At 43.4% G+C, this 15,095-nt stretch overlaps 1 protein-coding gene across 1 annotated transcript in view; it reads right to left on the bottom strand.

The window, feature by feature from the left end:
* Nucleotides 1–15,095, bottom strand: part of COPA (COPI coat complex subunit alpha) — a 915,755-nt gene that overhangs the window by 462,968 nt on the left and 437,692 nt on the right. The window contains exons 20-21 of the mRNA XM_044059531.1: nt 9,365–9,554; nt 8,898–8,993 (exon numbers count right to left, since the gene is read on the bottom strand). Of these exons, the coding sequence (XP_043915466.1) occupies nt 8,898–8,993; nt 9,365–9,554 (286 nt within the window). The remainder of the gene's footprint in view (nt 1–8,897; nt 8,994–9,364; nt 9,555–15,095) is intronic.

Here is a 15,095-nt window from a genome sequence, read left to right as displayed (position 1 = left end):
CTTCTGTTTTCAGTAATTTGTTTCTGCAGATCTGGCTCTTTTTGTTTCTTTTCGTAGGCAAATACTAGGCAGTCAGTCTCCAAACTATTATATGCGTAGCCAATAACCAGACATTGCCCACAGGTGAGAATCAAATCTTACACTGTCTCTGTGAGGTAAACACTAACCATTAAGCCATTTCCCAACTGGAAAAATCCTCTGACTACGTACGTTACCACAAAGGGATATAAAGCAGCACTGGAACTCAGAAGCTTTATATTATAGTGAGATAAATGGTGGTGAATAATCAACAGGCAGGCAAGTCTCTTGGGACAGATGGTATTCACTGGGCAGTTAGGAAGTTAGCAAGGAAAGAAAGTAATAAAAACTAGGAAGATTTGTTTAATGGTATTTTAAAAGGAGGGGAGCACCAACATCTTAGAATAAAGCTGTGGTGGTTATATTATCCAAAGAGGGTAAAGACCCGTCAGATCACCTTCATAAAGGCCCATTTCAATTTTAAACCATAATTACACGTGTTGATGTCTACACTAGCTAAAAGAATGGAAAAGGTGTTGCCAAAATTGATAGACATGGATCAATGTGGTTTTGTGAAGGGGAGCCAAACATTTGACAATGATCCAGACGGAAGGAGAGTGTGACAAAATACTGCTGCTGTTGGTGGGTCTCATGCAGAGAAAGCATTCGACAGACTAAGCTGGGAACTTATGAGCAGGGCAATGGCAGCTTCTGGACTCCCAGATATTATAATAAATTAATTAAGAGGATATACAAAGGATGGGAGACAAGAATTCAAGTGGAAGGGTTCCGCTTTGATAAGTTGTGTTTGAATAGAGGAACTAGGCAGAGGTGCCCCTCTTTGCCCTTTATGTGCTTTATATTTAGAGTCCCTGTCAAAGAAAATAAGAGACTCTGAAATTCAAGGATACAACTGGTAGGGTAATCAAGAAACGTTGGCTGTACTTGCAGATGACATTATTTTGTACTTGATAAATCCAGAAAAGAACATACGAGTGTTAGGGAACATTCTAAGACAGTTTTAAGGCTTTTTAGAATATGAAATTAATAAAGGTAAAACAAAGGCTATAGCCTTAAGTTATATACTCTCTCACTTCTTGGTTCAGCAATGCACATATTTATGGGGACAGTTGAACTATTTAGGAGTATGGGATTAAAAAGGCTCCTGTTATACCAGTTAAGTATATGTGGGAAAGTCTAAACAAAAGATGATACAAAAAACTGCGTCTCTAGGTTGGGAATCTGAAGTTGAGAGTGATGGGAAATTGGATCTGGAATGGGATTTAGTACCCAAGGAGAGTACTTCAAGTGTGACTGAAGGGGAAACCACACCTGCTGAGGCCAAAAAGGGGTGATTAATATCAAGGAAGCCTTGAGGCGACAGGCTTTCTGTAGTACTCTGGGAATGACAGGCAAGGGAGGATAGGCATAAAGGAGACCCAGGGGCCAATTGTGGACCAGAGCATCCATAGGGACGTCCTGTTTGGGGGAATCAGGGCAGAATACCAGCTGCATCTGTGGTTGACAGGGGATGCAGAGAGATAGCAGCTCGGCTGACCCCAGCGAAGAAAGATCTCTTTCGTCACCAAAGGATTCAGGGACCACTCGTGAGGACTCGGAACAGCCTTGCTGAGTCTGTCCACTAGTACGCTGGAATATGTGCTGCAATGAGAAAGTGCACAAAGGACATCGCCCATTCACACAACCTCATGGCCTTGTGACAAAGCAGATACGAATGTGTGTCCCCTTGCTTGATGATGTACCACACAACAGCCATGTTGTCCATGTGAACAGCAGTAGTACATGGAGGGAGGCAGTCCTGGAGTGAAGAGAACTGCCTTTATCTCCAGAACATTGATATGCAGTTTGGTCTCCGCTGTGGACCACGTAACTTGGACAGTCTTTCCCTGAAAATGTCCCCACCCCAAAAGAGAAGTGTTTGTGGTCACTGAGGCATTGAGGGGAAGAAGACAGAGAATAGTCTGCACACGGGAGTGAGGCAGATCGGAGTTGTCATAGAATGAACCAGGGAAGTCCACTGACTCGCTAGAGTCCACTGTAGGACTCTCATGTAGAACCTTGCTAATGGCACGAGATAGATTGTCATGCAGCCATGGACCCTAAGGCCCTGAGAACAAGGTGGGCCTGGGGATGAGACAAATCCGAGGAGACACTGAACACGAGATCTGATAAGGAGTACCCCGCGGACGGGAAGTGCTGCAATCTCCAACACAGTGTCCAACTGAATCCCAATGAATTCCAGATTTTGGGATGGAATGAGGTTGGATTTGGGGAGATTCACTGTAATGCCTAATTGGTCTAATAGATGGAGTAGGTACTGAGAGGCAGTGACCAGATGATGCTTCGTGGGAGCTGTGAGGAACCAATCATTGAGGTATGGAAACATTTGGAATTCCTGCAGTCTCAGGTGAGCTGCAACTGCTGCCACGCACTTGGTGAACACAGAGGGGCTGTGGTGAGGCCAAAGGGCAGGGTCCGGAATTGGTAGTGACCAGCCCCTACTCAAAAGTGGAGAGGTCTCCTGGAGCTCCTGTCTATTATGATAGTATGTATCCTGGAACTCTACGGAGCACATCCAATCATCCTTGTGCAACAGATGCATAATGGACTGGACCATGACCAACCAGAACTTGGACTTCTTGAGACTGCTGAAGTCTTGGATTGGATGCAGGTCCCTAGTCTTCTTTGGCACTAAAAAGAGAGAGCAAGTTTTGGATCCTCGCTGTCCTAGGAGGTACCTCTTGGATGGCTCTCTTTCAAAGAAGCTTGGGCAGTTCTTCCCGAGTTAGCTCCCTCTGACGGGGTGATGCATCGGGGAGGTATCTCCTGACTGGAGGAGGTAAATGGGAAAAGGGAACAGAATAACCCCCTGGAAATGTTTACCACCCAATTATCTTTCATAATACTTGACTAGGGCCAAAGGGTGCAGAAACAAATGACCTCTGACTGTCTCCATGGCAGGACAGTCAGGCAGTGCTTCAGGAGTGCTGTTGGGGCTTCTCAGAGAAGGGTTCCCTGGAGTCCTAATTTTGTGGACCCCCCTCTGCCCCTGAGGTGGCAACTGCATTTAAACCCTCTCCCCAACCTCTGGAGGAGGGCTCATGTGGAGTGTCCTGGAAGGTAGACTGCAACTTGCAAAACCACACTTTCATGGTCCCTCACTGACTCTTGGAAAAAGAGCTTTGAGGGGTGAAATACCGGATTCCCACAGCCGACAGGGTCTTGTCATCCTGCTCACTGCGGGTGAGAATCTCCTTGACTGAAGGGCCAAGCAGGCTGGAACCATCAAAGGAGGCATAGGTGTAGGATGCCTTAAAGGACTCTTGGTGGTGACAGCTATCATGATCGCATCGACTGGCAAGCCTTTCAACCAGAGCTGCTCGTCAGAAGGGAGACTGAAAAATCTGTCTGCACATTTGGGAACGGGCTCCACAGTACCTGGCTCCTTCCATGCCCTGCTGGCAACGAGGTCTACAAAACTGTCTGCAGGGGGGGAAACCCAGGAGGTAGATGGACCCATCCAGAAAGCCTTCAAAAGATGGGCTCCTCAGAGGACGGGGGGAAGGGAAGAGCCACCATTAAGGTTCAGTATTTTCAAGATGTCCCCAAAGGAGACCTCCTCGGGTGGAGATCTGGGGGACCTGTCCCCTTCCTCCAGGTACGTAGTTGCAGTGAGCGACAAAGCAGGGGAGTCCAGGTGCCTCCTCTTACAAGAAATCTTCTGAAGAATTTCCTCCAGGGGAGGCTCACGGGGGGATTCAGAAGAGAGGGAGACCTAAGTGGTGCAGCTCCCACCTGAAAGCTAACTTGGGAGGGCTGACCTGGGACAGAATGAGTAGGGTCCACTTGGAGGGGCTGGGATGGCCCCTGGAAGGAAACACTACAAGAAGAAAAAGTCCTCTCGACCTGGAAAGCCAAAGGACTGGACAAAGCCCTGTATGCATACCCGGCAGGAAGGCCCACCTGGGAAGAAGGACCAGAGCAGGCAGAACCTCCGGGCCTCCAGATAGTAGTGGTCCCGAGATGTTGATCACCGAAGCACCAAGGGGAAGGGACCAGTCCAAAAAGATAGGTCTGGAACCACCACCCAAGGACTCCAGGGTGACTACTCGTGCCAGGGACTCCGCCTGCCCAGGGGGGAGGCTCAGCAGCAGTAGTAGTAAGGGACTCAGATGAGGCAGGGTCAAAGAGGTCACTGGGAATCCCTCTCTCTGGCCCTGGATCACACAGGGAAGGAAAGTCGAGACCAACCTGGTTGGACAAGGAGAAACCAAAGAGGGCGTAGGAAATGGCCCCCTAGCCGGATGGGCAAGGGAAGAGAGGAGCCTCAATTCAATCTAAGCCTTGAGAAAGGACCTCATTATCCTATCCATATTGGAAGGGAGAAAACACCTGCAGGACCTACAGGAGACAGATGACCTAGTTGAGGATGGGTGCCTAGATTCCATGGACCTCCCCTCTAACAAACGAGATTTGTGCTTGGAGGCAGAAGACCGCCCCAAGCCAGACCCAAAGGGGGAATCTTCAATAACAATAGTGGGATCCAACACTGATCCTAGATCTGACCTCCTTGGATCCGAAGACAAAGTATGATCCGACAGCATGGATCCCACATGCCTTGGATCCTAAGAAGCCGGATCCATGGCCGGTCTGGGTCTGACCGGATCCCAAGGTCTCAAACCGGATATTTTGGATCTGGGAGTGTACTCGCACAACTTCGGATCCAAGGACTTTGTAGCGGAAGCCCTGGATCGGATAGACTGTTGCGGATCTTAGGATCCGAGGGCATCAGATCCGACAGAGTCAAAGCTGGGGTCAAATCAGAGGCACTTGGATCCGACCGCTTCGCCTTTTTGGAGGAGAAATACCCCGGAGGCAGTGGGGTCTTCCTTTTGTGCTCTGAGGGTCCAAACTTGGCAGGGGACTGAGCCAAGGGACCCCCCCCCCTTGAGCTAATCCTTTCAGAAAGAGTTTGTTTCAGTGCTCGACCAAAGCCCTGGGGTTGAATGCAGCACAAATGTCGCATTCAACCTCCAGATGGTCAGCATCCAAACAAAGGCACTCCTCGTGTGAATCAGAAACAGGTATTTTCCGACTGCATGATGAGCACTCTTTGAAACTGATAGACGCAGACATAATGGAAATAAGCCTAAGCCAAGTGGAATAAGCTAACTCTTAGCCAAGAAACAGTCAGAGGCTGGTACCAAAAAAAAACAGCCGAAAAACTGCTTACAAAAAATTAAATAAATAAACTACAAGAATTGCAAACTATGAAAGCTAATCCCAAAAAAGGACACAGCACAACTACTAGAATGCTACCCTAAGCAGTACTGCAAAAAAAAAAAAAGGCGCCAAAGTGGAACTACCCGAGAAAGTTATAAAAGGGAGGGGAGGCTAACTACGGATACTAAAGAGAAATGTAATAACTACAAAACACCTAAAATTATCAAAGGGAGGAAGAAAGAGTAGAAAAATAGTCTACTTATCCCACTGCAATCTGAGCCAAGAAACCTACGTCTGTAGCTGATCGCGCAAATGAGATCTGAGGGATTAGACGGTAGTGAGGGATCATGGGAGTGGGAGGAGCTGGAACCTACAAGCTGTAAACTGCCAAGACCCAAGAGTGAGGAATAGTGACATGGATAACACCAGATTAAAGAGTTGAAGGAATTTATTAATAAGGGAAAGAGGGCAGCAATAGTTAAGTGGGATAAGTTTAGCCCCCCAACAGAACAAGGTGGTTTAAGGTTACCTGATTTGAAAAGATATTTTAGAGCTATACAATTAAGACTTGTACATCACACAAGCAGAAGGTTACAATTCAAAGTGGAAAGAGATGATGACTAAGTGGGGGTGGAGTTCAAGAAATAAGGAGGGAGTAGCACTTTGGATGCAGATCTTTAACAAGAATTATAACCACTATACAGAACATTATATTCATAAAACTGCAGAAAGTATTCTAAGAACCAAGCCACCACAAGAATAGAGAAGGATTTTGCCAATAGGGATGACTGCAAGTAGCTGAATAGAAAATAGGCAAGAGGGGGCTGGAATTTATTAGAGGAAAGCAGGCAAAGGGACCAACGTACTGACACTGGGAGCAAATAACTCGAGAAAGAAAAGTATCAGAGTGGGATAAAGCCACGTTGTTTTGACTGCAGGTTAGAGACTGCCTTCTCTATCAAGAATTGATAAAGTACAGGCAAAGAGAATGGGATACGGCAGTCCTAAGTGAAAGACCTGCTTTGCTAGAAAGCTGCTGTTAAGAGGATAATCAGTAGGGCATGTAAGGTACTGCATGATAACTATAAGAATCAGAGGAGGTTAGAAAAGATTGGGAAGACAGACTGGAAAAGCAATTTACAAGGGAACAAGAGGAGAACATATGAATGGCTCCCATGTTTGCAAAACATTGCTTGGAGAGGTATTTTCATATCCCAAAAGATGTTTTTTCCACAAGTAGATAGCAAATGGAGGTATAATGAGGGAAGAAAGAGGCAACTAGGAACATGTTTTTTGGGAGTGCAATGAGCTATAAAATTAAATTCTTTACAAAGTACTCTGTCAGAGTTATAGGGGGAGCAAATAGCTGTAACTAAGGAAATTATTCTTTTGAACTGGGACACAGGATCTGAACTGTGCAAACATCACAAGGCCTTACTTAGATTAATTCTGTTGGCTGACAAAAAAAGCAGGTCTATATCACATCATCAGACTTGTACAAGTTCGAATGATGTAATATCGAACCCAAAAGTCTGAAATGCAAAAAATAGCGAAGCCACGGCACATCGATTTTTTCCCAGGGAAAAGAAAAATCACTTTGCCGTTTTCGGGGTTTTTCTATTTCCTCCACTGTGGTGCGATGTCTGAGTTCGTATATTTAAGTAGGGGATGGGGGGAACACAGGGGGACGAAACCCCTCACTTTAGTTTTAGTTTAAGGTTTATGTTTTTTTTTTGTTACGGAACAGCTATTTTTTTTTCCCTGAGAAAAAAAAAAATGCTGTTCTGTGTGTTCGTTATTGTGCGGTTTCGGACTTTTGGGTTCGATATTACATCGTTCGAACTTGTACAAGTTCGATGCAATATAGACCCAAAAAAAGCAATTACTAACAAATAGAAATCAAAATCTAAACCAACTGCATTTGAAGTACTGAATATTGTAAAAAAAACACTAGAAGAGGGATCTTTAGAAATTGGAAAGAGCAAATTACATAAAAATAAATAGAAATTTTGGGAACAATACACACAAAATAACATTCATGAGGACTGAGGTTTAAGGGAAAACAAATAATCCAATACTGGCACTTAGAAGGATGACCCATAGACCTCTAAAATAGAAACTTTAATTGACAAACTTCCAACACATACAAAAGTACCACACAAAAGCACGAACGCTTAACAGTTCACTGCGTTTTCATTTTAAAAGCAAGAACTGATCAAATTACTTAATGTTGGACTGAAAGACAATTGCTGTATAGAAAGAGAACATGTAATGTATAATGTGTAAATAGAAAACTTTAGCATGGTTCGTTTTCTTCTCTATTAATGTATGTGTGCCTACATCTTCAGTGATATTTTAATAAAGGTGTTTTAAAAAAGGCCATTTAGATTATAAAACCACCACCTTATCCACTTCGCTACACAGTCTAAGCTGGGAAAGAGGATCTGAACTGCCTCAGCAAAGTAAGGCTTTAGTAAGTGTAATGATTCTGCAGCCAAAAAAAGCAATTACTAGAAAATGGAAATCAAAACTTAAACCAAGTGTAATGGAAGTATTACACATTAGAAAGGAGATAAAATAACTGGATGGGGATTTTCAGACATAAATGGAAATCAAAACTTAAACCAAGTGTAATGGAAGTATTACACATTAGAAAGGAGACAAAATAATTGTATGGGGATTTTCAGACATAAATGGAGATAAAAACCTAAACCAACTGTAATGGAAATATTAAGCATTAGAAAAGAGATAAAAGAACTGGAGGGGGGATTTTCCAACATACAGAAAACGCTCAATAACAGAATGTACTAAATGAGCAATTTGTGTAATGATGGAGTGAATGAAAATGATTCAATACAAAACCTATATGCAATAATGTAAACTTATGAAGGTTTACTTTTTGTTAAAGAAGTCACGTTACAACTTAAACATGATGCTTTAATAAAGATGTAAATAACTATAATAAAGATGTAAAAGAATATATAAGAATTATCAGACAAAACAGGTTAGGCAGTAGGGCCAGAAGCTGTCTCAAGAAGTGACTGGTTTAACCAACCATACTAGTAGCAGAGTGAATACAGTAACAAGAGACAAAAGCAGTGGAAGTTGGCTCTTCAGAAAAGGGTAGGACCAAATCACATAGCAAAAAAAAAAGGGGGGGGGTTGTGGGAATAATACAGTCAGAATAAGGTTTTGAGGAGGAATGAGGTTTAAGGGAATGCATGAAGTGAATGAGCTGTGAAATGTTTGACTGACAATGACTCTACAGAAGATTATATGTGACGCATGTTTGCAACTAAAATATGTTACTACAGTTTGTTTTCATTTATATTAATGTATGACTGCCTATGTCATTAAGTGATAATTCAATAAAAATGTTTCATGTTAAAAAAGTGACTGGTTTGCCAAGACTGCCAACTATGCCATACAAAATCCCAAAGAGATGACCAAGGCACTAGAGAAGTTTCTGGGAAGTTTTTCACTTTGTTGGTAGGGACTACACTTGTTGCAATTACTTTTTTTTTTTTCAGAGCAATGAATACGGCTGCACTATTGAAGTCAACAATGTTATATATGCATTGGCACAGAACTATGAAAAACCATTACTTCTCAAACAGCAGAATAAAATGACTTACTCTGTCCACAGTTCTTCAAAATTCGAACCCGTTCAGCAACATCTCCCAGATACAAAGCATTCTGATAGTGTCCACTCATGTCTTTCCGAATCTCAGCTGCAACGCACAAAGAAAAAAAACAAAACATAAAACGCATGGATACTGTTCATTTTTCTACCCTCCCCAAAAAATAATGATCATATTTAGTTGCATAAAAGGAGTTAAGCTCAAAACGCTGACAAAATAAACTACATAAAAATTCACAAACAAGGAATCTAAATAAAGTGAAGATTTAATAAAACACAAGTACCTCTGCCTATAGACAAAATAAACTCCATGAAAGGTTAGTTATAAAATAGCACACACAGAACTCAGACCTGGATGACACCTTCGGTGAAAGCAGTATAATTACACAGTCTGTGCCAATTACTGCCACACTGCAGAATACTGAAGTCCTTACATATCTTCATCGTCAATTAAGTCCTTACCTATCTTCATCATCTTTCGCAGCTTCTCCAGGTTGCCCGTGATCAAATAGAGGAAGGACAATTTGTCAAAGTTCTTGGTCCTCTGGTAGCACATTTCTACAATTTGATGGTTCCCCTGCAATAGTGCCACCTCTCCCAACTTCTCCCAGCAGCTTCGATCATCAAGTGCCTTTGCAGCTTCCAGGGCGATCTAAGAGGGAAAAGAAAACAATACGACTCTAGCACAGATGAGTCCATTGTATCCGCAAGCTCCTCTCTGATATCAAGTCACACAAATGGCAAAAAGAAAACAGACAAATAATACAAGTGCATCGTAAATGTGGCTGCGATCCTTTATATATATATATATATATATATATATATATATATATATATATATATATATATGGGTCTACTTAATGTCTGAAAGCGCCGATTCGCCGACAGGGAAATAACCGCGCCAGCCGACAACACACAAAACCGACAACGCGAAACACGAACACCCAAATAATACAAGTGCATCGTAAATGTGGCTGCGATCCTTATATATATATATATATATATATATATATATATATATATACTGTGCCAACAAGTTTCTGAATCAGTATGTAACAGATAAGTAGGTAAAGTCAAAAATGTATATATGATCTGCAATGCATCTTTTAGTGGGAGGAAGTGTATGAACATCACCTTTTTTCTATAAATATACAGAGGAAACAAAAAACAAACAAAAAAAAAAACATATGAAGTTTGTAACTGAAAGAACAAAAGAATTAACCCTACAATGCAAAACATGCAATGCATCTAAAGCAAACTGCAACTGATCTGCCATGTAATCACAAGACCTGTAAATCTTCCAGACTCAGGAAGTTCATGAGAAGAAAAAGCCAATCAAAATACTTTTAAGATAACACCTAACTTATAGCAAAGTAAGCAGTCCCATTAGTATGTAAATACATACTTTACTCCGTTGCATACTCTGTCTGTATGAACGTAATACAGGGTATACAGCAGACTGTACAAAACAGCTGAGAAGAAAAATGCTACCTTGAGCTACACAGACCTGAAAATTTGTCGCTCTCTAATTTTGCCTCTACCTGAAATACATTTTGAATGTTAAGCCTGTACTGTTGCAACCAAGGTAACAATTTTAGTATAAAACAGAAGAAAAAAAAAGTTTAGCTGTACTTAGAGATTTTCATTTCTTGTACACTGTACATTCAAAATATTTTCTGTTCTGTGCACAATTTGTTTTTTCTGCATACATAATTGCCAACTACATTGCTGACCTCAATCCTTTACACTGGCCAGGTTTGTCTGCTACACACGGTCATTTAATTTATAATACTCAGTTTACTAACAAGACAAAACAGTAACTAGGTCGTCTGCGATGTGGATAACTGGGGTGGTGCAGTTTACTGCCATGAGTCAGGATAACTGAGCAGTCTGCAGCACGAATATCTGGGGTGCTCGCAGTTTACTACCATGAGCCAGGATAGAAGACTGTAGTGTTGATTACCACCAGCCTTCCCTGGAAATTACCTTGTGTGCCTGTCCTTTTCTCTCTCTCTGCCCATCTCCGTCTCTCTGCATCTGCCTGCATTTCTGCCTCTGCATCTATCTGTCCACCTGTCTCTGTGTCTCTGACTGTGCGTCTCTCTCGGTCCCTCTCTGTATGTCTGTCTGTGAGAATTTAAGAGTTTATTTAAAGTACAGTTACTTGTGTGGCAGTGGCACAGCAAATAGTGTTGTTTACTCACAGCAAGAGGTTACCCAATTGGATTCTTGGCTGGGGTGCCTTCTGTGTGGAGTCTGCATGTCCTCCCTGTGTTTGTGTTAGTTTCCTCCACGTGGTCCGGTTTCCTCTCACATTCCAAAGATATGCAGTAGGTGGACTGGACGTACTAAATTGGCGATAGGTGTGAGTGTGTGGTGTGGAAAAGCTACTGCAGCAGCGGTAGCCACTCGGTAGTGTAACGTTTGGCTCTAAATGATTGTAACTGATAAAGTGAGACCCTGACCCCACGCACAAAAATGAGAAAAGGGGTTGTGGACAGATGGATATATTTAAAGTCCAGTTACTGTGCGACATGAGCACTGGAAGGCAAAGAAACACAGAAAAGGTGCAAGTGAGGTGTCAAAAGTGCTAGACCAATAACTCCATCGGTGGAGTCTTCACCTTGCTCATGGGCAAACAGGCTTCACAATGAAGGCCCAGACTCATGGCAATAGTGCACATTTCCTGCTGCCTTTGTGCCAAAGTTGCACTCAGGGAATTGCTTAGAGATTTAGATTTGTGAGACATTTGCACTTATCTTAATGGACTCGTGGGCAATAAGGTTCTGATATTCAAAGATTAAATTTAGTGGCACGGAGTGGGGCATATCCAAGCACTGCAGCTCCCCTGTCCATAACTTTATTTTTACAGCAGTCTTTTTTGGAGACAAAGCAAAAAAAAAGATCCAGCTGAGGAGTACCCCACTGGTGGACAATGTCCAGAAACAAATCCCCATGAAGCATCCTTTTATGGGATTGAGTTATGGACATGCTCAGAGAATGTGCCATGATGTTTTGACCTGAGGGGATGTAAACTGCCTGAAGAGTCATTTGATATTTGATGGGTAGTTCCCCACACTTAAAGTGCCAACTGGCAAAGATAAGAACCCCCTCCCCCTGTTTGTTTACATACCACATCACTGTGCTATTGTCTTAAACACCTTGAGAGGACCTGGGGGAACAGAGGATGAAAGGCTTGACGAGCCAGCAGAAGAGCTCTCATCTCTAATGTTGATATGGTCATTCTGTTGATGAGGTGGCCAGACTCCTTGCACCTGTGGGGGAGCCAAATGCTGCTCCCCATCCAACGTCTGAAGAATTTGCAAACAGTTCCTGACAGGGAAGAGGTGGATGAACAGGGGGCCCTGGATTGACAATCAACTGCTGAATCCACCCATTGAAGTTCTGGTTTGAGACATGAAAGAAGAGGAGCCAAGAATTCGAGAGGAGGAGAATGCCTGAAACAGAAGGTCATCCAAACAGGGAAAGACTTGGATCCCCCTTAGCCTGCAAAAAGCAGGAACGAGACAAAGTGCAAAGTGGAGACCTGAAATTGCCAGGAAGCAACAGAAAAATGTAAAACATTCTTGAAAAAGGGGATGAACAGGGATATGGAGATAACTATCCTTGAGGTCCAGAGACATCAGATAAGCCTGAGGAATCAGTACAAGGAAAAAGTCTGAAGGGACAACATAAAAAGGAGGGGACCTTCAAAAAAGTGTTTAGATGACTGAGAGCCAAAATAGATCTCCAAGTACTCTCTTTCCTGGGCACCAAAAATATTTTGCAGTAAAACCCCTTCCCAGTCTGGGAAAATGGAAATTCCTGAATAGTTCCCCAAGTCAAAAGATCCCGAAGCACCCCTGGAAAGAAATGCAATTGTTCCTGAGGGGGCTGAAGAATGCCCAGAGAAGGGGGAAGAGATTTCCAGACCATGAAATACCCTAGGCGGATAATGGAGAGAACCCAGAAGTCCATAGTAATCATTAACCAAACAGGAAGAGAAAGGGAAAGAGGAATGTGACTGAACAGGACAGTCAGACAGCACCTGGTTTATTAGGAAAAGGAGACTTCTGAGGCACAGAAGTCTGCGTAGCTTTAGTAGGAGTGGCCGATTTCTCACTCTTCTTACCCTTGGTGAAGGGGAAGGCGGCCTACGAACAAAAGCTGGTTTATTGGGGGTAATTTCTCTGAAATTTAGGCATAGGAGAAAGAAAAAACATGTTCAGGATAAGGACAAGGCCTTACAGGAACTTATCCTGAAGAGACTTAAACAAATCAGCTGCAGCTTCACCAAACAAGTGTTTGTTGCCCACAGGAGCATTCATCAACATAGCCATAGCATCATCAGGCAAAGGTATAAGCCGAAGTCAGGAATATCTCCTTATTACAGAACCAAAGGCAGCAGCTCTAGATGAAGCATCTGCTGCATTATAACTACGATTAATGGAATGGCGAGCCACCGGGGAAGAAGTCCTTAACAGGGAAAGAGCAGAAGTCTTCCTACAGAATCATACGTTCATACTAGGCTATCTGCCTTAGGGCATTTACAAGCCTAGCCAGAGTGTGTTTGGCTTTCGCCACCCCTTGGAATGAGTTTACTGTGCCTCTGTCTAACTGACACAGAAGTGACCCCCGGGGTAAACATATGATCTCCCATCCACTCGTCAAGATTTCTCTTGAAGAGAGTCAGTAAGGGGCTCTGTAACATGGACTGGCATTCCATTCCAGAGTGAAGGGAGCCTGTGGGTTATGAATCTGTCCCTCCAGCATGTCCTATTTATTTCTGTGCTGAGGTTCAATTCTCTTGATTGCGTAGCTCTAAGAGATTTGGATTTTCTGAAATGAAGCGTGTCCATTAATTCCAGGTTGGACATGGCTTTGTACATCAGGCATAGATCGCCTCTGAGTAGGCGGTATGCAACTGAGTAGAGCTGGAGTTTCTTTAGCCGAGCAGCATATGGCATCTGTTTGAGTCCCTTGATCCTCTTTGTGAGGTACTTTTGGGGTCTTTCTAGTTGCTGCAGGTGTCGGGTAAGGTACATCCCAAATGGGGCATTGTACTCAATTATGGGCCTGATGAGGGAAGAGTAAAGGAGCACAATGACCTCCCTTGATCTAGATGTGAATCCCTTCATGATAAGGTGGGCTATATAAAAGGTCTTTCTAACCACTTTGGCAATGTGATTGTCAAAGGAGAGGTTACTATCAACTTGGGTCCCTAGGTCCCCAATTACTTCCTGGGTACTTAATGGATTACCACCTATGTGGTAATTTGTGGGCACTTTGTTTTTCCCAAAGGGTATGACTATACACTTTTTGGCGTTTAGTTTAAGGCCATGGCTCTGGCACCAGTTATCTGTTTCTATGAGACCCTTTTGGAAGATGCTTGTGTCAGCTGGAGAGTCAATTATGGCGCCCAGTTTGCAGTCATCTGCAAACTTGGTCAGCCACAGTCCTCCTGTGTTAGCCTATACCTCAGAAAAATATATACCGAATAAGAGAGGTCCCAGGACTGAGCCCTGTGGGATGCCACTTGTGACTGGTTTAGAGTCTGACATGGCTCCAGCAATTCTGACCATGTGGGTTCTGTCCTTGAACCAGTTTGCAACCCATCTTATGACATAGGAGTTTATATTTAAGCTGGAGAGCTCGTCTATGATGCCTGAGTGGGGTATTGTGTTGAAGGCTTTTGCGAGGTCCAGGTAGGCTGTGTGAACTACCTTACCCTCATCAATGACCTTGGTGACTGTTTCAAAGAAGTCAACCAGGTTCAAGAGGCAGGATCTGCCCTTAAAGCAGAATTGGGAAGGATCCAGTGTCTGTAGGTCCCCAATGTCTTTGTTTATGAGTTCCATAATGAGCCTCTCCATAGCTTTGCAGACCAGGCTAGTCAGGCTTATGGGGCGGTAGTTTCCAGGGTCCGTAGAAGCACATCCTTTGTGGAGTGGGACCGCTGTTGCTGTACGCCATTCTTTGGGTACATATCCTGTAGTAAGGCTGAGATTGAACAGCAGCCTTATGTGTGGGTTCAGCTTTTCTTGGAGTTCATGTAGCACGCAGCACGGAACACCGTCTGGTCCCATTGATGCTGTGTTTTTTGCTTTGGAGAGGGCGGCTCTCACCAGGGCATCTGAGATGTCAGGGAGGCAACACTCTGCTGGGATAGATATTTGTCCCTTTGGGGGGGAGG

The sequence above is a fragment of the Protopterus annectens genome, chromosome 17.part0, assembly GCF_019279795.1.
Source record: "Protopterus annectens isolate FY-2018-M chromosome 17.part0, PAN1.0, whole genome shotgun sequence".
In the NCBI taxonomy this organism is placed as follows: Eukaryota; Metazoa; Chordata; order Ceratodontiformes; family Protopteridae; genus Protopterus; species Protopterus annectens.
The sequence above is the reverse complement of the archived record's forward strand: the minus strand, read 5'-3'. Positions and strand labels throughout refer to the sequence as shown.